The sequence below is a fragment of the Rhipicephalus sanguineus genome, unplaced genomic scaffold, assembly GCF_013339695.2.
Source record: "Rhipicephalus sanguineus isolate Rsan-2018 unplaced genomic scaffold, BIME_Rsan_1.4 Seq1183, whole genome shotgun sequence".
Classification (NCBI taxonomy): domain Eukaryota; kingdom Metazoa; phylum Arthropoda; class Arachnida; order Ixodida; family Ixodidae; genus Rhipicephalus; species Rhipicephalus sanguineus.
Genome location: NW_023614451.1, coordinates 36,419 through 58,917, shown reverse-complemented (window position 1 = coordinate 58,917; position 22,499 = coordinate 36,419). Strand labels below are relative to the sequence as shown.

Genomic DNA, 22,499 nt, shown 5'->3' with positions numbered 1-22,499 from the left:
TGTCTCTTTTCGTTCTTACTTTGTTTCGCGTCTGCTGCGTAGTTTGCTTGATTAAGAAGCTGTGGTGCGGAACCCAAGATTAACATTAGAGCCTGGATTTCTTTCACTTGCAATGAAATCGAGGCATGGCGGTGTTTTTATATTAATCTCCCATCAAAATGCGGCCGCCGTGGCTGGGAATCGAACCCGCGTCTCAGTTTCGCAGCGGGACAAGGGCGTAGCGAGGAATTTTTTTTTTTAGCGGGAGGGGAGCGTGTGTGTGTTTCAACCATCCGTTGTGTATGTTCATGGGTGCGTTTGCATGTGTATGTGCATATACAGATCTGCGAAATTTTAAGATTTTTGGAAGAACTATGAAATCCCTCCTCTGTTATATCAATGCTAAGCTACCATGGCGACCTTCATGTATATGTACGAAGCCGACACGTTAGATCACCAGATCAAGTTTTCGATGACCGATGACTGCGCTTGCCGCTATTATTGTACTATGAGTGTTACTTGCTTTGCTGGACGCAAGTTCTCCCGATAAGTAGTTCAAAACTTTATTGAAGGCTTTATTGAACGCTTCACCGCCACAAACAACGTGGCTATGTGGAGAAGACCGTTGATTATGAATGGTCCCGTTGTCTGTTATAGTCTATTTTAAGAAAGGGCTTCGGTGCCGCAATATTGTCCTTGCCGTTTTGTATCTTTAACTAAACGAGCAGTACTACTGTACGCGCATACGCATGGAAACGGCTGGGTCGGTGCAGTGGACGTTTCGTGACCTTATGAATTACCGTCGCGATACACAAAAATAAGAAAACTTTCGCTTAACAAGCCAAGATGGCGGCGCCCATGCGTCTTAAGTAAGATCGTCTATTCATGGACCATCACATGAGTCTCAGATCACCATTTTTAACGCAAGTGGCCCACAAAACACGCGCTCCATTATCTGGTCGTCACGTCACCAAACGGCATTCCACATCGCAAGATCTCTGTGTCACTGTTATCGATGACTGCCCGTCCAGTTCTCGCATACCACCCATGCCGTCTGCGCTGTCAGCAGCCATCCGTCGCCGCGAGGTACTCCTTGTGGTCCCGAATGTGCACGGAGTCGACGTCTTCCCGACTCGTTGAACTGGTGTCGCTCTTGCACTCCTTGTCGGGCGGCTTTCGTCGCTTCTTCATCCTCTTCTTGCGGACGTGTGCGCAGTATATGGCAACCAGTGCCGTCAGAGTCACGGCGAGGCTGCACGCCAACACGACGACGCTTAGGGCAAGTGTCCAGCGTCCCCCACGTGTGTTCCTCTGGAGATCTGCGTGTCAGTGAAGTGATGCGTTCATAATCATAGGTCGGCCAAAAAAGCAGAGCTCACTCGGACTCAATAAATATATTTTGCGGTTAGGCCTATAGCTCGGACTCAGGCTCACCGATATTTTCCTCAACCGGACTCACTAATACTCAGTCTCACGAAAATGTTTCTTAACTGGACTCACTCAGACTCAGACTCACTAAAATATTGCTTGACCTGACTCACTCAGACTCAAACTCACCAAGGTATTCCTCACTCGGACTCATTCTGACTCACGGCCTCATCTGAGTCTGAGTGAGTTGATTCGTGAGTGAGTTTGTCAAACTATGCTCATAATTCAACAGAAACAATGAGTTGAATCCTGCTTACTCTGTTTGTACAGGGGAGGATGGAGGAAATTAAGATTATAGCGTTTAGTGAGAGCGATTACAGCTTTTTGAGAACATTTTGGAGCTATGCTCCGTTTCATACGTCCGGTGCAGCGCTGTGTAATCGGTGCAGCGCTGTGCAGCGCGCGTCTCGCGCTTGGATTTCGTCGTCGCAAACGTGGCCTCCGCGATTGGCTCTGGCTGCGCGCTACCGGAACAAATTGCGGAGGCCACGATGCGAAAACAAAGAGACGCTAAGCGTTCCAGAACAACCTATTTACAACCGCATAATTGATATAAATAACGGGGTTTGTTTCTTTCTATGGCACAAAGCATATTAATTTCTTTCTCAGTCTAAAAACAAAAAAACAAACACATTACGGGTGGTAAAATTTTCGAGGGTTCCTCGGTGGGTTATTTCGTTCATGAACATTGTAGCAGAACAGCGCAGAAAATGGGACAAAGAACGCAGAGGAGTTGATAAATAAGCGCTGCATCCTGTGTGTTCTTGCTCCCTTTTTTTTTTTTCGCTGTTCTGCCACAAGGTGAAATGACTCAACTATTTCTTGGCGTGAACACATCTACTGCAAACAGTCTCGCAAGCTTCCGTAGCTTTGCGCCCGATGTATGAAACGTACTATTGTGCCGTGCCGTTTGTCTGGGCCATTTGTGCTGGGCCGACAACGCTGTGCCGTTTGTTGAAGACGAACGCCACAGCATTGTCGAAACGTTGGCTTCAGCGACACCCCGTGTTCAAGAATTTGTCATCTCCGTTTAAATCAACACGTTCACCTTTGGCTTACCTGTGCACCGCGAAAATATGTTTTATGGCAGTTAACCCTACCGTCCTTTCCAGAGGCTTTATCGTCCACTAGATACAGTTACACGAAACATATCACAAAGCAAATAATGCCGGCAGTTTCTGTTCCCATTTATCCAGATTGAGTGGTACATTGTGACACAGAACTTTCTCGAATTATTTTTTTTTCATTGTTTAAGGAGATTCAGTGACAAAGATAGCGTAGCTAGAGCATTATGATCAAGGCTTTCACGGCTCTCACCTCCTTGGCCAATAAGAGTTTGTGCCGGACCCAGGGTGCGTGCGTAAGTCTTGAAGCTCGCCTCGGGAGGCATTTGAACAACGACCAAGTATTCGGTGGCCGAGCGGAGTCTGTTGACGAGAACCGGACCCAGGTCCGTGCTCCAGAAGCTGCGTTCCGATCGGTTGCCCCTCCTGGTGTCGAACACCTGTACTCGCAGTCTTCGTTCCGGCCTTAGTTTGGTTGACGACGTCGTGGTGACGTTGGCGAGAGGTGTGAAGCAGGTCAGGGAGAAAGAGTTGTCGGTGAAGTTGCCCACACTGCATGTCAAGGCCGGTGTGTTCACGCCTGCACATATGGCAGATAAGCAATGTTTTTTTTTTCTTGCTTTTCGTCGCGACATGTGCTCCGTCTTGTATGTCTACGGATTTTTTTTTTTCACCAGACAGCCGATACATCAAGGTCTGTTTTTTCACCGATACATCAAGGTCCGTTGCGGAGTTAGAGATAAGAAAGTTGGTTTCAAATTAAGTACCCGGACCAAGTGCTTGTAAGGCAAATAACGTTCAGGTGAATCTACTCAATGATTCTTGAGCAGCTGTTCTCTAAAAAATGCGCTAGGCCAGGTAGCTAAGTTATAGTGCCATGCTGCAAAGCTCCCGAAACGCAGCAAATCACCAGAATAAATGAAAATAGGAGAAGGAACAGTTGGAGTCCAAACAGCGTTTGCACGTCTTCTCAAACTTCAATTTCATCCTTCCATCATAGGAGCTAGCATTGCAAGGGTGGAGTCTTGGGTTGTAGTTAAGTGCACGTAATTCCACAATGACCAGATAGGCTTTCGTTTCAAATGTTCAATAGATGTTGCGGAAGGGTGAGAGAATGCCCGAAGTAATTATTAAAGGCAAACGTATTTCCATATACTTACACTTTGCAAAAAAAAAAAACTGTTATAAAAGAAAGACTTGGCTAGCTCCACGCCGTCAAAGCAGTCGGACAGCGAAGCTGCAAGCGTGCGATTGGTTGTGATTGGCTAGCGACATTACGTGGTGTGGTTAAACAGCCGCTAGATTGGAAATACACGCGCTTCGTTTTACAGCGAAAGCTGTTATGAGATCATTTCACCGGCCGTTTTTGGTGCCGTAGTTGTCCGCCGCCGCCGCCGCCGCCGGTGTCCGTAACCGGTATCGCTCGAAATAAGAAAAAAAAAACTAAACAAGAAAAAAATTCAGGATGGAACGAGGTTCGAACCTGGGCCCTCTACGTGGGAGCCCAGTATTCAACCCCTGAGCCATGCCGGTGCTGAAACTGCTTTGCAAAAAGGTCATACAGGCTCATGTCGGGAACGACCACACTAGCATATGCCAATATAGCTGGGTGAAAGAGTAGAATAAGCACCAAGCGTCGCACAACGCGAATTCTGTAACCAGGCGTCACCACAATGCGAATTGCGCAACGAGTAGGTGTTGATGCTTCCAACCCATTACAAAGAGCTCTGCCATAATTCTTCGTCGTCATCACGCACGCATTCGAACACAAGTGCGCATAAGCCTTACATGCGTTAGCAGGTACCAGGCGGTCTGTAGAATGGACGAAAAATGGCACAGTGCCTATGCCCTACTTCTCAAAAATTACAATGTTTATAGCGTAGTGGGTTCCTCGCAAGTGCACTTCTGTTGGTTGCCAAGGAAGCCCATAAGGCTCCCATGATCCATTCCTCAGGGTCTCACAATAAAGTCAATTTCTCCTCCTCTCTCTCACGCTTAGCTGTCTCGGTTAACGTGATGATAAAGCGTGGTGGGACAGTTAAATAACGACCGGGGTCCAACAAAATAGCACTTACGTAACTAAGTGGGTCGTTAGAGCTTCCAACCCATTAAACAAGGGCGCCAACCATAATATCATCGTCATCAACCGCCGCCATCAACAAACTGCACATAATCGCTACATATGGTACCTGCTTCTCGCAGAACAACGAATAATGTCGTGTGGGTGCTTCCCACCCACTTCCCAAAATACGCCTTCGTGGCGTAGTGGGTACGTTGCTAATGTACCTGTATTAGTAGCCACAGGAGAGTTTATAACGGGGACGAACATGCCGCTCTTTCCAGCTTTCGCTGTGACTGCTGCGCGCTTCCGCGCAGGCTGGCGTTTTTTTAGCGCTTCTTCATCATCTATACTCTGCCTCCACGTGAAATGCATGACTCTTCCTCCTCTTCTGTTACTATACACGAGGACGACAGACATCTTAGTCGCATTTCAGTCATCATCATCATCATAATTTGGTTTCATTTATTTCTTCATTCACTCCACCTCTGGTAACGTGACTTGTGCGGCAACTACTACTACCATTACTACAACAACGAATACTACTATACTACTACTACTACTACTACTACTACTACTATTACTACTACTACTACTACTGCTACTACTACTACTACTACTACTAGTAGTACTACTGCTACTACTACTAGTGCTGCTACTGCTACTATTACTAGTAGTAGTATTACTACTAAAGACAGCTTCGCTATAATAAAGTAATTGTGACTTATACAGGTGCTTTCGAACGAATACGCAGCTACATACCCTTACCTATAAATTTGAACCGACACCGTCTCTCCTGAGTTCCCACGGCGTTCTCCGCCCAGCATGCGAGCGCCGCATCGAATATCGAAGCGTTGGGGACGATCTCCAGGCGGTTGGATTCCGTCACGACTGGCAAGAGCAGTTGCTGGCGGCGCCTGTTAGGATGGCTTTCCCGCGCGGCTTCCGTGCCACGCGTGCCGTTCACCACGAGCCAGAAATAGCGCAGGCCTTCGCTGGGATCAGCTCGCACGAAGCAGGTCAGGTTCACGGCTGCGTCTTTCTCGACGCTCAGGACGAGCTCTTCTTCAGAAACGCACCTGGGAGAGTCTGTACGGAACGCGGAAACAGCAGGTGGTCAGAATGTATGATTAGCTACTTCGGCGAGTCGGCGCAAATGCATAAATACTGCGTTACTTAAAACATATACACAAATCAGAGGCTTTTTATCATCTGAAAACAACAAAAACAAGTTTCTTGAATGTGCATATTCTCTGATCTGCTCTCTTGGGGTTTGTTTGTTTGTTTTTATGTTTGTTTGCAGGTCGAAGGTGTTGGCGGTTTGTTATATTGCTTTGCGCGTGCTTATTTTTTCCCCTATTTAGAAGTTTTATAGCGTAAACTTCAAGGCCCAATTGACAAAGTACAATTAACTTCAATATTGCCTATGCAGAAATGCGCGAGGTACAGGTAGATAATTTAAAGACGATGCGCATATGTACCTATCCGTGCGGTCTCCTGTTAAATATATCAGCTCTCGTTAGCTTAACAGTTTTGTAGATGAGAAATATTTCTCGAAAGGGTGATTCAGGTATTACCCAGAATTGTTTTAACCCTGGCCGCACGACACTATTCAATCAAAGGGTGATGTTATAAAACCTTGAAGGTTGACACGTCTACTCACATCTGACACGGATGAGAAGCGGCGTGCTCTCGACGGTGTCACCCCGGGTGTTGGTCACTCGGCACGTGTAGCTTCCGCCGTGACCGGGAGTCACCCGGCGGATCACCAAGTACCGGGAAGTGATCACCATTCCCCGGGCCAGGTCGGCGTCCAGCTCTCGACCGTCGCGACTCCACGTGACGTGGGGGATTCTCGAAGCGACCAGGACTGAGCATTCCATGTAAACGTCCGCTCCCTCCATGATGTGGCTCGCGTTGAGACCCGTGCCTAGCTTAATGCTTACTTCCGGCTTGTCTGAGCAGAAGAAGAGCGAAACATATGGTTTGTGTATGTGAAGTAAAGCCCGTTGACTTTCGTCTGACGTCGAGGCCTAGTTCATGCAGCCATAATATGTCCTATATTTTAAGTAACCCCTTATTCCCAATTACTACCTCCGTACTGTCTCATTAATATTCCATTTATATCGCGTTACCGTACCATTACCGCTCAGGCATTACTGAATAGATACCACATCGTTGTGTTTCCGTTACAACGATGTTACCATTCAATACAGATACTGTTCCGTTACACCACTTTACGATGCTTTTTTAAAATATTGTCTCCTTCCCAGTACCATCGCGACACCGGTTTACGTCAGGGAAGAGCTCTTTCTCGACAATTTTTCCTTAACACAGAGACTGCGGTAATGTCAGATAATTGCCCAAAGACATTGGCGAGTTGTTCTTGAGGAGAAAGTCGAAAGTGAAATTGATCTTTTCAGGTGCAAACCAACGCCCTGACGGTGACTTGGTGATGCACTTTACGGATGTGTGGATGAAGAACGCAAACAAAGTATTAATGTTCCATTTTTTTAGTGCGTCCTAGGCTGTGATTAACCCATTCACAAATTTCATATTTGGTCGCATCGGTACATGTCATATATGACAAACGTTTTCTCTTTGCTTGCTTTCATTAGACTTTTACACCAAAACCGCATGCTGAAGCCGATGACGTTAGGTGGATGTTTCGGCTTAGTTCGGCCCTTCGAAGGTGTACCTTACGTTAACGACAACCGATATTTATTTTAAGTGCAAGTGATTCTTGTCGCCAATAGTTAGGTACGTAACTTATTGATTTTATTGCGATAGCAATTCACCAATGTACATCGAGCTTATCGTACGTGAGACACCGTCGGTAACCTGTCTGACCCACACATTGCTTGGCGACTCCAACTATCCTTTTATCTTCATTATCTTAATTGCGTTTACTTACTTGACACATTCACGGCAAGGTAGCGACTGAGCACACCACGATGCTCCCGCAAGTTGTCGTTGCTAGCACGACACTCGAGAAGCTTTCCCGCTTGCTCCGAAGACGGCAAAAGAAGTACACTTGCTGTGACGTTGTCCTCGACGCGAGTGTGGCTCAGGCGCTCGTCCAATGGCAGTCCGTCCAGGAACCACGTGATGTTCGCCGGCGGACGACTTCCGGTTGCCTCGCACTCGAAGCTGCGCGGCGAGGAGAAAGTGGAGGCTGAAGACGAGTCCGCGCTTGCTGATTGTATGGCTCGACCGGAGAAGGTGCCCGAGATGATATCCTCAGTATCGCGAGCCGAAGTCGAAGCCAAAGCCGAAGACGTCGTTCTCGTTGCCGAAGGGGCGACCATAACCCAGCCGGAGGCATCCGCGTTATCGTGAGGCCAGCTCCATACGGATACTTCGGCAGGCGGCACTAGGATAAGTTGAAATTATGGAAGTAATGTGGTTATTTGTTTTATGAAATAACGAAGAGGAGTAGTTGGTGCCATTAGTGTGGAACCGACTATACTTAGCAATTTAGAGAATGCAACAAAATAGATTTGTTTATTTTCACATATTGTAGACCAGCTGCAGGGCTGCCATTGCAGTACGCTTGAGGGTGGTTCCACAGATGGATCATAGCTTTGTGCGTGTTGTGCTTTCATCGCAAAGTTCGCGCTGAAGCCATAGACCACTACCAATTTCAGCTACTCACTGCAGTAGCTTTCTGCGACTTCTCGTTTCTTTCATTAAAAGATAAATAAATTATTGAAATAATTTCAATTGAAGGAGTGGGTGAAAATACAAAAACAAACATAGCCAGCATGAATGCCAAATCCAGTCAGTGTGATTCAAATGGTGTCATGCAGCAACAGTCATATAAACATAATTATGCAAACAATAACAGCAAAATAGTTTACAAAAAATGAGAGGATTGTGGTTGACAACGTGTCAAGGCATTTAAGAAATGGTGTATGGGTAACGAATGAATATGACCTAGTTTACTGCTCCATACTTCTATGGTACGGGGGAAGGGGCTCTGTATGAAAAAGTCAGTCCGCGAATAAAACACAGATACGTTAAGTACACGACTGTTTCTGGTGGATGTTAACATGGTAGGTCTTAGATAGCTGTTATGTGAAGACCAGTTATTGCGGTGAATCTGAACAATCAAAACGAAAGGAATGAATTTCACGAAATGTCGAACCCAGTCGCATATCAGACTTATTGTTTGTTACGTACCTGATTTATTGATAGGTAACAACCTAATTTTAAACATATAAAAATTATGGGCAGTTTCAAATGATTTAATGTCACGAAGGCTGATTAAATAGCGGAGCTGGTGGCATCAGTTTTAGCTTAGCCATAGCCGAACATTCCCGAGGGAATGCGAAACGAACAACCCAGAATGAATGCGAGACCCACAGCTTTTCCAGGATAGTTATCAGCCTGTCCTCCTCTCCAAACCCCGTGCTTCGCTCCCGCCTTAGCTTCGACTTTGCTCTCCTCTTCTCTTCCTCTCTCCTCTCCATGTCGCTCACCTTTATTTACCAGGCTCAACTCACTGCACTAGGCTTCCCTCTCACCCACTTAGCTTTAACCACGCTCTCCCTCTCGTCAGGTTTCACCCTCGCAGCTGGGCTAGAAAGTGCGAACGACGGATCCCCAGGGATTTACCTGGGCCTTAAACAACTACACTGTTAAATTTATACGTGTAATTAAATTCAGGCATTTCGTTTGTGCGGTTCGTACGTACTTACGGAACATGTCGACAAGCACAGAGCTTTCCATCGGCAGAGTGACGTCACTGGTTGCCACGCAGCTGATGTTCAAGAACAGATCTTCGCGAAATAGAGGGCCGAGGTCTAGGTGGGTCTCCCGGCCGCCGCTAGTCGTCGCTACAGTAGCTACCGGCGAGCTCAGTGCCTGGCCCTTTCGCCTCCAGGTGAGCTTCAGTTCTGGATCGGCTGCGCAAGCATAAGCCGGGGTAATCACGAATTGTTTGAACAAGTTACCACGAGCGTTTTTGCATTATGCATTCTCTATTAATTGAGGGCCGGTGAGTGTTGAAGCAAGCGTGTGTTAGGTCGCTGTATTTTAACGAGACGAGCGGAGTACCTTCGACCACGTTTTTCTGAGTTGTGTAGATAGAACACCATTTAGGAAGTGCCAGTTCTTTCTTTCACCACCATCACCGAAGAAGTAAGCGAGGAAACGTGATCAGAGGGAGAGAACAACGTGATAAGAGAAGAACTTCATTTTACGAAAAACGATCAGACTCGGTGAGTGCCTCTCACAAAGTAGTTATCGCTAACATGAGCGCGTACAAGGCAGAAAACTGGAGGCCACCACTGGTTAACATGCTTCTCCGAAATTGCGTATATGGTATTACGACGAAGTCCACCTGACGAGCTGAGGGTAATAAATTGACTCCATCAATTAAATATTGAAAGTCGACATGAAACATGTGAACTAGAATCAGGCCCGTAGCCAGGGGGGGGGGTGCTAGGAGCCCCCCCCCCTAAATTTTGGTGAAGTAGGCGTTTTTACCAAAAATAAATAATAAAAATAGGTGTTTTTCTCAAATAGTCAAGGTTTTCAGCAAGCGCTACCCCCCCTCCCAAAAAAAGAGAAAAATTCCTGGCTACGGGCCTGCCTAGAATCGAGAATGAAGTTGCAGGCGTAATGCTTAGGAAAATCGCCGCCTTCATATGCTAAAGCGATCATAAACAGACTCGTTGTGTGCTGTTCTAATCACGTCGCCACCTTGTTTTTAAAGAATAAAAAAAGGTGACGAATATGAAGTTGTCGTTTAATTAACAAGTGATTTGATCTTCACACCTGCAGGCACGGCGCAAGTCAGCCGTACGGTGTCGCCCTCAGCGTAAGGCCCCGCTGTCATGCGCAGTAGGTTGCCTTCGGAGTCCCTTATCACAGGAGGCTGCTGAGGAACTGCATGTAAATGTAAAGGAGAGAGAGATAGAAAGAACAGTCATCGCAAGTGGGCATATCCGAAAATATGAATGGCATTGTTCAAAGAGAAACATAGTTGCCTCTTAACAAACATTGTTATGGTTCAGTCCCAACTCGTCCACCTCCTCGACATTTCGCTTTCGTCAAAATGCAACCACCACGGATGGAACCGAACCCGCGTCCTTCACTTCAGCCGCCAAGCACCGCAACCACCGAGTCACCGCTGCGGCAGTGCTAGATATAACCGGAGAACGAAGCCTTTTTCGAAGCTTTTTTCGCAAACACTTTATCGGGCAGCTGATTAAGAGTGTAGTTACACGATGGTTACGTGAAGGCCAGTGAGATCGATTTCAGGTGGCGTAGTCGTGTAACAGTGAATATATTGTGTAAAAAAAGGTTATTACTCAAAACTCATCCGAATTCCCCCACTGCGTCATGCCACATAATCAGGTCGCAGTTTTAGTAAGCAGGACACTCAATATACTTTTAAATGTCTCGGTCTCAGTAACCGCAGCAGTCATGAACTAAGCCATATCTTTCATACCGCAAGCGCTGGTCACAACATGACTATAGAAACAAGTGGACAAGCAAGAATTATGGCGATACCCAGAAAACAAAGATGCCAAAGCTGATACATTTTTTTAGCAGACACTGGAAACGATGCCACGTGCCGCCGGTTACAACCACACGCCTTTTTTTTCTACATTATTTTCTTCGCTTCCTGGGTAAAAATTTTGCCGTTCAGACCCCGTTAAGTAGGTGGTTGGACGAGTTAAGAAAACGACATGTGGCAAACGGAAATGACATGTTAGAGAATACGGTCCCATGCTTCAGTTAAAGTTTTCCGGGAACCGCGTCACAAAACAAGTTCTTTTTAAATATACGGCTGTTTCACCGCCCGAGAAGCGGCTGCAAACACGTGTCTTTGAGCAAGAGAAAAAACGAAAAATGTTTAGCGCTGAATATGGCACAAGTTTGATGTACGATCTCCCGGTTGTCTGGACCGCTAGCTGCCTACGCATATTGCAAACTACGTTGTTTCGTGGAGTATAATAAACTACGTTTCAGGGAGTATATAAACTTCGTTGTTTCGGGGAGTGTGGTGCTCCTGCGTCTATCTTTTCTTTGGCAAGTGGATAAAGAATGATTTGTGTTCAGCCAGCTTCAAAGCATAGCAGTTGCACGCGACTGCCAATCGAGCGCCCTCCACTAATGTAACGTAATTACGGGGTTTTACATGCCGGAACCACAGTGCGATTGTTAATCACCCAGTGGCGGGGGATCCCGGATCCATTTTGGCCACCTTGAGTTCCTTACCGGGCACCTAAATCTGTTTACACGGACGCTCTTACATTTGGACCCGATCGAAATGCGGTCCCAACGGCTGGAAATCAAACCCGCGTCCTCGACTTTAGCCGCCCGATACCTTACCTGCTAAACTACAATCACAGGCGAGTAACTGCACGGATAAGCTGAGTTCCCATAGGTTCAACAAAGTGCAACACATTAAAAAAATATTCATAATAATATTCGATTGCGCGAAATACATATGTTAAGTTGTTCAATCATTTTTGGCAATTAAATTAATGTCATTTGTGTTTTTTAGACTAAGCTGCCCCCTATTCGCTGACGTTAGCACGTTATTGAAGTTGCTACTGCTGACTGTTGTGACTGTCGTTTTTTACAAACGTAGCTGGGGGCTTACGTCAAGCTGCCTCTACGGAGAGTAGCTATTACCTACAGCTTCCACCAATGTAATGATAAAAAAAACATTATTATTATTATTATTATTATTATTATTATTATTATTATTATTATTAGTATTATTATTATTATTATTATTATATTTATTATTATTATTATATTATTACAGCGGTGTTGGGAGAACCTCGCTATGTTTCTCATGTCGTCGCGCGCAGCTTCGCCTAGCTGATATACGCCACAGAAATTGGGCAAGGAAAGGTCAAGTACACACATCGGGCAGACTAAAAACGAAAATGCTGTCTAGCCAAGCGCAAGCTCCTAGTCCTATAAAATGCACCACATGCTGGTGTTATGGGCACAGTGCTAATGGTTGTCTCGAACCAATAAACTAATAGAGGAAAACGAAACTGAAACTGCACCAGAGATTGAAGATCTGAATGACCCGATGCAGCTTGTCAACGCTTTGAACATCGGGAGCCGAACGATGGCGCAGTCGGAGTGCTGCATTCGTGCGAATACCGAACATCGAAGAGCTTTACTTGAACAATCAAGACGAATATTACACTTCATTAGAGGCAAAGGATAATGTATACAAAACTTCGGCTGCCGAGTTTGCTAGGCTAAAAGAACACCCCCTTGACGCGATTACCAAAAGTATCCCGAGGGGTTTTACAATGCGCCTGAAGATGAATTTACAGTCACCGTTCTAAATGTCATACAGCTTGGCAAACATTATGCAGACTTGGAAAACGATGACGTCTTCCTGTTTATAACCGAGACCCGGTGTGGTTTGGTACTACTTTAACGGGCTTCCATTATCTCCGCTGTTCTTTTTGTGTTTGCAATAGCAGAAGCACGCATAATTTTTACAATCATTATTATTGTCGTTGTTATTGTTATTAATTAGTTTACTCTACGTGAAAGCTAACGTGCTTGAGCCTTAAATCTTCTTTGAGGCAAGCTTGCTGCCACTGTAAGTGTAATATACCATCCCGTTTATTTATTTAGATTTTCATCTATTTGTTTATTCACTTACTTGTGCGTTATAGTATCAAAGTCATTTTAGAAAATATATTTTTAACTCCGACACAGTCCATCGTTGCAAACAGACATCCGAGTAAAAACACGACCTCGACACCTTCCGTCGATGTCGCTCAAGTTTTACAAAACGGCCATTTTTAGAAGCAGGGCGCTTCCAAGTTTTATGCGAAATATTCCAAGAAAATAAAAAAATACGCAACTAAACCAAAACACTTTATTATAGGCCCTCCATCTCAACTCTAGCTCTAGCTCAAATCGTAAAGACATCCTGGGTCGTAAAACTTCGAAACCCGCAGGAAGGTCTCTTGGCGTACGCGCATTATCGAACACCTGTTTGAGGTTCGGCACGTGGCGGTGCTTATATGCAAATTAATCGCCGTCAAATTGCCCCCTGTCTGATTTAGACGACTGCGGGAGGCATACCTTCGTGAGACACTTTGTGGTAAAGACGGCGCAGACATGCCCGAATGATTTCAACGCATTAGGGCGCAATACAAAATCGAGCGATAGAACACTTGCAGCGTCAGTTCGACAATATATATATATATATATATATATATATATATATATTATATTATATTATATATATATATATATATATATATATATATATATATATCTATATATATATATAAGGACGACAGGCAGTGAATTCCTTCCAGTGCCTGGTTTTCCTGTTAGGCACACCCATACGAATGGATACACCATATAATTTAGCCAAGGAAAGCATAGGGGGCGTCATTTGTTGTCCATTGCTGTAGTATAATGGTTATGCCTTTAATCAAAAGGAATCAAAAAGTGGACTAAAAAGCACCGTTTCTGTCCGTGGGATCCGAACCCACAACCTTCAAACTTGAAGGCTGTGGTTCGGATCCCACAGACGGAGAGGGTGCTTGGTCGTCAACTTTAATTCCTTTCAATTTAAGTCACATTACACTATAGCTGGAAACAAGGAATAACACTCCCTTTGCTTTCCTTGGCTTAATTGCCTGTTGGATTTACGTGGATGCGCCTAGTGAAGAAACAATCCCTTCGAACGATTCTACTTCTTTCGTACTAAATACTCAGTTGGGACATCGATCTATTACAGAGGAACGCGACTACATCGCAAGGCACCTGAACCTACAAATTGACACAACCAGTAGATCGATCCTGCGATACACGGGAAGAAGAACTCGAGGCCTGACCAAAAAGTAGGCGAAAGCAATACTCTATGTCCACTAACTCAATGAAGCACGTGCCCTGTGAATACAATGAAGGCGCCAGCGCGTTCTCGTCACACTAGGCCCCACGGGCCCGATACTCCGTCGACAATGACCCGGTGGTAGAGTTTTCGTTTACTTTACGCCGCGAAAAACAAACGAAAAGTCGTTGCTTCCGGAGCGGCGCAGAAAGCGTGTGACCACGGGCGCCGGGTCAGCCGGACCGCGGATAGCATTACAATGAGCAGTTGAATACGACTGGACGCAAGGAAATCTTAGGTACCACGAGCGGGACAATGTTCGTGGACGTGACGTTTCAAACCAAATGAACATGGTAATTTGTTCCATTGTTCTGTGTTGAGATTGAGGAAGGTATCTTCGTATAGTCAACAATGATCTCGAATCCAGGACTATGGACATGTGCGTTAAAGGCGCAGAAGGCAACAAAACCGCTACTGAAATACCCAAATTCAGGAGATCTGTGCGGCCGCCTGTAGACTTGATGTGCTCCCCCACGTCTGCGCGTGATTCTTATCGCCCCTTTATTCCTACACCCAGTGCAGCACATGTGTCTGGTTAAACATTTTCTTGCCTCTCTCTCTATCTCTCTCTGTCACTCTCTAGACATCTGAAACGGTGGTTCATTGTTCGCGTAGTTGTTGTTGTGAAGAAGAACAAAAATCCGAAGGAAAAGAAAAAGATGAAAAGACTTTCCAATTTTGGATGCGCCTGTTGGAATCGGTTCTAAGCGATACTTCAATTTAATTCTTCTGATTGTGTGCTACATGTACCAGTAAAAATGGCTTTACCTTTAACCCTTTGTATCCCAGCGTCCACATATGTGGACAAAACATATCAGTGAAGTGGGATCAGGCTAGCCAACGCATTGCCTTAAAAATCGATTTGAAATGTTGGCATTACTTCAGAATTTCATATAAACATCTATATGTGTCCACTTCTGTGCACAAACAGCGGTAAGTGCGCACAGAACAATGGCGTTCTTCCCAAGTCGCCTGTAGAGGTGTATGCGTACATATTTTTTACAGGTTCACTCTAAATTCGTAGTGTTTTTATATTATTGAGATTTATTCGAGAAAAGGAATGGTTTATCTTGTCTTTGTGTGACTTTTGTTGCACTGTGAGCGACCAAAGTTTTGCAAGTTGAGTTGTCGCTGCGGCGTCCACGTTTGTGGACACCAGGCATACCGAGTTCGTGTAAAAAGCTGATAGAACGCCGCATGGTAGTAAGACCCGCTTCGTTGCCGTGCGGCTCTACCCAAAACATTATCAGTGATATAGCTAAACACGCCTTGTAGAAGTTATTAAAATTTATTTGCTTTATTCTGGACGCGGATTAAGTGATGACGACATACGTGCCATAATTTTCGAACTGACTAGCAGAAGCGAATGATCCGATTTGGAGGGCACCGGTAATTAGCACGTTGAAGTAGAGCCATCAACAAGCAAATGCCTTATGAAAAATGCTACTGCTGATGATGAAAGCATTCAGTTTGAACGTAACCATGAACGCGCTGGTAATGATGATCAACCAAGATAAAGATGATGACGAACACGTTGAAGTAGAGCGGTGGGCAAGCAGATGGGCTTTGAATGGTGATAATGATGGTGATGATGAAGGCGTTGAATCAGAGCCGTTAGCCATAGGCCACGTGACCCCATATGATGATGATGATAATAATAATGATGATGATGATAATGAACGCGTTGAACTGATGATGGCGTTGAATATGGTAAGTAGTGATGATGATAGTGATTATTGTGTTGGAACAAAGCCGTCGGCAAGCAAAGTTCCCATGTACGATGAAGGAGGATGATGGACCCAGTGTAACTGGTGTTCCCAGCGTCCACATATGTGGACACTTGTTTTCTTGTAGAACTAAAGCTAAAACTTCCCATGTTTTGGTTTATTCCCACTTTCGTATGTATTGTAATTTCATATGCGCAAAAAAATATTTACTTGCGCAGCTGGATTGGCCATGGGATACAAAGGGTTAATGTAAGCAAGATAAATATTCTAAAAAAGAATCAATGTACGGGGATAGGGGTTCGAAAATACGCGAACACCTGCGTGCTCAGATTTATGTGCGCGTTCAAGAAGTAGTCATAATTTACTCGGATTTTCTGCTTTCGCTCATACGTGACATAATTGATTTTGTATCCGCAAGTTTTGTATCCGCACTCGGCATATTCGTTGCGCGCGCTCTTCATTGTCCACGATGGTTTTTGTGCGGGGATGCATGGATGAATGAATAACTGATTTGAGCGTCCCCTATATATCGAGGCGGTGACCTGCGAGCCACAAAGCTCAATTTTTTTTCATTCGGCCTGATGCCTTGTCTATCTGACATAAATGTTCTATTCTGAAGAAACAGAAAAAAGACGATAGAATTCATAACGTAACTCTATTCGTCTTGCAGTAGAGTGATATTGGTTATCACGCAATCTTAGGTTTGTTTATTTCTGCCTAATTTTGCGGCACCAATCCTCCAGGAATATTTTACTAATCCCATTTTCGAAGATTTTAACCTTTACCGTGCTGTACTATAAAGCCCAGCGCTTCATGTAGGCTAATACTGAAACAAACGCTGGGATCAACAAAGGCTCACAGCGCATATAAAATACACACAACAGAAGAATGACGACAACAGACAAAGCACCGACCTGCAACTGAGGCCATTAAAAGATAACTGATTTAATGAATTTCACAGATTTGATAAACAGTTTGTAAGTGTGCCATCTATGGTATTGACTAAAAGAGACAATTATTGTACCTTGCGCATGACCGACGTAGACGGCGTAGGCTAATAGACATTTCTTGTAACGACTCTTGACATCGTTCTTTTTTCGCTTTCTTTCTTTTGTTTTGCGTTTGTTTGTTTTTCATGGTGTCGCGTCTTTTTTGATATTCCGCTGCTCCAATGAATTTCAGTTGTAGGTCAGTGCTTTTTCTGTTGTCATTATGCTTGTTTTGCCCGCGTTTCTTCTGTGCTGCAAGCCTTTATTACGGACCACCAAATTTCCCAAGGAATGACACTCAGGGATTGATATACTTACATTCAATTATGACAAGCTCTATTGTATTCTTTTGACAACTGCGCGCGTATTCTTCTTTACTGGATGTCGATTTAGAAGTACGCGTTGTCAAATAACTCGACCTCGCTCTATTGAGTAAAGCAAACCAACAACGCAGAGAGCCTCCGAGAGGCGTCATTGCCCAACATGTTTCTTTTTTTTTTGTTCAGACCAATGCAGTCCAGACCCTGGAACAAAAACACTCACACGCCCTCCGATGCAGTCACTTAATGCGACTCGAAGGCGGAAGCTACCTCCTTTTTCTGCTTTTTTTATTGCGATAGCAATTACATGAACATTCTCGGCGGGTTTTTGCCATCGCCGTCATTTCCCGTATGCGTTTATGTATCTATATATGAAAAGCCCAAAGAAAAGAAATCCGAAACAACCGACCGCGAAATCGAACCAGCGACCCCTCTCTCCGCAGCACGCCATTTCAGACATCTCTACCACGTGCCATGCATCCGCCAGTATAATAACGGTGAGAAATTTACATACCACCAATTACCGCTGGCGGTACGCATATCTTGGAGAATCTTGAGCGTGTTTTCTATCACGTAACCTCGTCAATTTTCTTTCGATTGAATGCCCTTGACACCCAGATAATGCCCCTATTTGTACCCCTTCGCGATGTAGACACCCCCCCCCCCCCCCCCCCCACCAAAAAAAAAAAAAGAACGCCCGGCACATCTAGCGTTACTGTATATGCCACCTTTAGGTGAAGGTAGCATATACGGTAACTCTAGGCACACCTTGCGTCAGATGCCACCATGTGGCAGGCGACGCAGAGGTGTCAATGTACGCGCCGCACTTTAAAAGAAAAAGAAATATCTAAGAGCGCCTGATTCTACATTGCCGACATTTGCAGCGCGTTGCTCAAGCCCAAAGACGTAACAACTGCGACAGTCGTTAGTTCACGCTTGCCCTGTGCATGCCTGTGCGTTCTTTTCGGGTGTCCTTCTTTGTGCTTCAGCGGCAAGCTGCAAGTATCGAGCTCATACGAAAAATAATAAACTCTCCAGCCACTTTGAAAAGCTATAAAACTGACTCGACGTTTCGGGACCGATTCGGTCCCTTCCTCAGGGGTGACTGTTCGGCCGGCTCCGAAGCTAGCGAGTTTCTTTGGTGGTGCCCCCTCTCCATCGTCCTTCTTCCCGCTGGAGAGTTTATTATTTTTCGTATGAATTTTTCACCCAGCCAGACAGATCTCTGTCGAATATGTTCACATTTAAAAAGTATCGAGCTGCTTGTCGATCTACGTGTGACATTTCAATTTCTTGCTATTGCATTGATTGCTACGCTCTTCCGGCGAAACAGTGACTTTTTTCTTATAAGTCAATCTATTCCATCTCCTGCGCCCCCTTCCGAAAACTTTGGGCAGCTAACGTGGTTTCGCAATGCCTCCAGAATCGGAGGCATTGTAAGCTTTCTGCACCTCACTTTGCTTTGCCCTACTTCCGGGATCGGCCCATTTCTGACCAAGCAATGTTGCCATGTGATGACGTCTCAAATTTTGGCGATTCTGTGACGTCATGATGGCGTCATTTGGGGACGTCATCACGTGATGATTTTTTTTTCGTCCGGCGTCGATGGTCAATTATCGTGGTTGATGGGGCATCTAGGGCTTTCGCCTTAATGAGACAACTCCCAAAGGATATTCTGCGTGGATTTTGAGGCAATAGCTAGCCTTAAGTGTTTCGTTGCGTGGACCTTTGAGCGAAACAGTGCAAGCGAATAAAATAGTAAGGAAGCCCACGTGAACGACGTCACTAATGACATCATGCCATGTCGTCGTAATGTCACACATCTTCGGAATTAGTGACGTCATATGATGACATCATAATGTGATGTCTTCAGTTGGCATCGTCGCTTCGTCTAAGATGGCCCGATCCCAGGCGTACTGGAACGAGTGAGGTGCAGCAAAGCTTCGGGATAGAGAGGGGGGTGCGGGATGAACAACGCAGTCATCTAAGATTGTCAAGGTAATTTAGTACGTGTCTTTAGTCTGTTACATTGACGCTCGTTATGTATTGCAGAAGCGTGGTCCCCGATTGTGTAACTTAATGCATTGCCAAGTGTAAAGCAGGCATTCTCCTTCAAGTGCTAGCGTAACATGCTGCCGAATTTCTAAATATCTTTACGACGCTGGGAGCCTTTAGAAATTCTGCCGACCACAAGCGATGTCATTGAGGTGATGATCTGCAGTGATTGCAATCGGGTAGAAAATTGGAAAGCTCCTATTGAAAGCACGTCTATATTAATTGAGCTAAAGGTGTCATACAGTGTACGGATAAGATCAAAACGCCAGTTCTGCCATTCTGGTTGATCAGTATTTCAATAAATACTTTTCATATTCATGCAGTCTTTGCAAGAGTAATTGGTGGGGCTGTGTTTTAAAGCAAGTGACCTTGTTCTAATGCATTTTGGCTCTAGCTGCAGTAATTCTTTTACTGCCATCGAGGGGTAGGTTGTAGTACTCTAAATCATTCGTCACATTTCTAAACAACACGCAACGAATGCGCGTCGTTCGTAAAACATATCTGATTCATTTTCGTATGGCATTTCTTTAAGATGCGAAGTATGTTATGGCGGTGTTCAAACCGGTGGTGGTGTAAGGCGTGACCACCATAACTGCGCATGCGTCTCCCACTCTCCCTCTGAAACGTGGGCTCAACATGCCGAAACGGTGCTTCGCATCGCCTCATGGTCCCCTTTAGCGGGAGATGGTATGATTTTTTAACACGAAAGTGTTTTATGCAGGGGTCCACCAAGATTTCAGTGACGTATTTCCGTCACGGAAATGACACCGAAAAAATTTACTCGATCGGATGGCAAAGAAAAAAAGTTCCGTCAACGGGCATCGAACCCACGACCGCTCGGTTCGCAACAACAGATGCCGGGCACGCTATCCACTGCGCCTTGGTCACAGACTCTAGAGGCTTTACAATAGCGCCTTTTATATCTACCACTCTCCCAGTCTGCGGGGTAGTGTTGTCATCTGGGAGCGGTAAAGTTAAGTAATTCGTCATTACTGTGGCCTCCGCGATTAGCACATGCAACGCGTTACGCGTCCGTCCCATTCGGCGCGTTTTCAATAGAAGTTCAATTTTGTCAGTGCCTTAACGCACCGCGAGGTGGCGATCTTAGCCGAAGCGTCGTAAAAGCGTCGGCCTCGCTCATAGAATCACGCTAATCCAAACGAAAAATAGCTGTGTGACGTGCACCTGCCTCACCTGCTGGCTGCAACACCGCGTTCCCGCTAACGCGCTCGCCGCGAGAAAAATCGCGGCAGGGCTACCGGGGCGGCACGACGCGCTTTGCGTTTCCCTCTAGTCCGGCCGTGGTGTTCAATCACATTTTAACATGGCGCGTGATGGCGACGAAGTTCTGCGTCCAATATGCGACGCCCTTCTGGCTATCACACCTCGTTTTCTGATCACGCTTTCACCGTTAACTACTACAGCTACTACAAGGTTTTGTGTAATATTTAACATGGACGTTAGTCGTCGGGATGGAGATGTACCACCAATCATCAAAGTGGGTGCATCGACGTTAAGCGGTGCTATTCGCCGCGAGATCAGGCTGGAGGCGGCAACACCGTCGCCACGTTTGTGTGGATAGGCGGTCGGCGGCACGTATACAGATGTACGCAGCAGCGCTTCGCCGTAGGCGGTTTGAGTCGATTATCGGCGAATAAAGCGCGTTGGCTGCAGCCTAACGGTTCTGTATTCACCTCCATTGCCAAATTAATGCACGAGATTGGCCTAACGTCCCTATTACGTGTGAGAGAAGCGCAATCTGCCAGTAAAGGGGGTACTGGCCTTCGGTCACATTCGTGTATTGCACAGTGTTCGATGTTTTTTCATGCTTTATTTGCACGTGTTTAAATTGTGTTTTGCCTATACCACAATATAAATAGTGTTGCACTACTGAGCCAAATAAGTATTTACTTCTTGCTCTGGCGTCTACAAAGAAAAGGGGGGGGGGCTGTATTTCTGCGTAATTAAATGAAGTAGAACTTAGTGCACTCTGCTTTTCTTTTCGCATCTATGCGCGTAGTGCTATAGAAATTAGTGGCTTCAGGTCTTTTTAACCGCTAACAGGCCTCTGCAGAAGCTAGTTCATGCTTTGCGGTAACAAGGATTTCCAAATCGCCAACACTTCACGTCATGGTGTCGTTAAAATCTTGCATTCACACCTCGACATTTGGTACCTTATTTTTTCGTTTAGGACGACGCCAAATATACAGTGTAATCTGCTTGAACGGCAACGTGGTAACCACAGTGAAATGATTTTGGCGAATGGACGGTACGATGGTTAAACCTAGCGCCATACCGACACGCACGTGCATGCACTCGCGTATTAGAGTGCATACAAGTCTAGTAAGGCGAAATGCTTATGTATCTTGTGTAAGCATACGTACAAGCATGTGATACTGTGCTAGCACAACGGAATAAGCTGTAATCTGAGGACGTGCATGACGTACAAGCACATGCGAACACGGTGTGGCTAGCAGACGACGCAAGGAGCCATCCACACCACGGTGTTTGGTCCGCTCGCCGCTAGGTGCCGACTCTGCTCGATCTCGCGGCCAATAGCTACCAGACATCAATATACATTGCGCAAACTCTCTTATATCAATGTACAGTACACATTAGGCTACTTCTGTAAGGGCACGCTTTACTTCCGTGTTATTCCGATTCCTATGACGGAGGGATCAACCATCTTTTTTAACCTATAGTGCTTTTACAGCGGCCGGCCGCGGCGCTAGCATTTGAAATGGTCGCGAAAATGCCACAGACAGGTGTACTTAGATTAAATGCATGTTAACTAACCACAGGAAGTCGATATTTATGGAGTCCCCCCCCCCCCACTATGGCATGCCTCATAAACATATTGTAAATTTCGCAAGTAAAAACCGCAGAAATTATCATTTTTACAGAGGAGCATGCAAGTGGCACACCACCTCGGTTTTTTTGGCGTCCGTCAGCGTGCAAAAAAAAAAAAAGCAAACCC

The 22,499-nt window shown here is 45.4% G+C and overlaps 1 protein-coding gene across 1 annotated transcript in view; it reads right to left on the bottom strand.

Annotated features, from left to right (window-relative positions):
* Positions 1-566: 566 nt before the first annotated feature.
* LOC119376379 (hemicentin-1-like) overlaps positions 567-22,499 on the bottom strand; it is a 42,653-nt gene continuing 20,720 nt past the window's right edge. The window contains exons 2-8 of the mRNA XM_049411408.1: positions 10,312-10,422; positions 9,231-9,437; positions 7,445-7,903; positions 6,194-6,487; positions 5,293-5,619; positions 2,725-3,051; positions 567-1,298 (exon numbers count right to left, since the gene is read on the bottom strand). Coding sequence (XP_049267365.1) covers positions 1,042-1,298; positions 2,725-3,051; positions 5,293-5,619; positions 6,194-6,487; positions 7,445-7,903; positions 9,231-9,437; positions 10,312-10,422 — 1,982 coding nt within the window. The 3' untranslated portion in view covers positions 567-1,041. The remainder of the gene's footprint in view (positions 1,299-2,724; positions 3,052-5,292; positions 5,620-6,193; positions 6,488-7,444; positions 7,904-9,230; positions 9,438-10,311; positions 10,423-22,499) is intronic.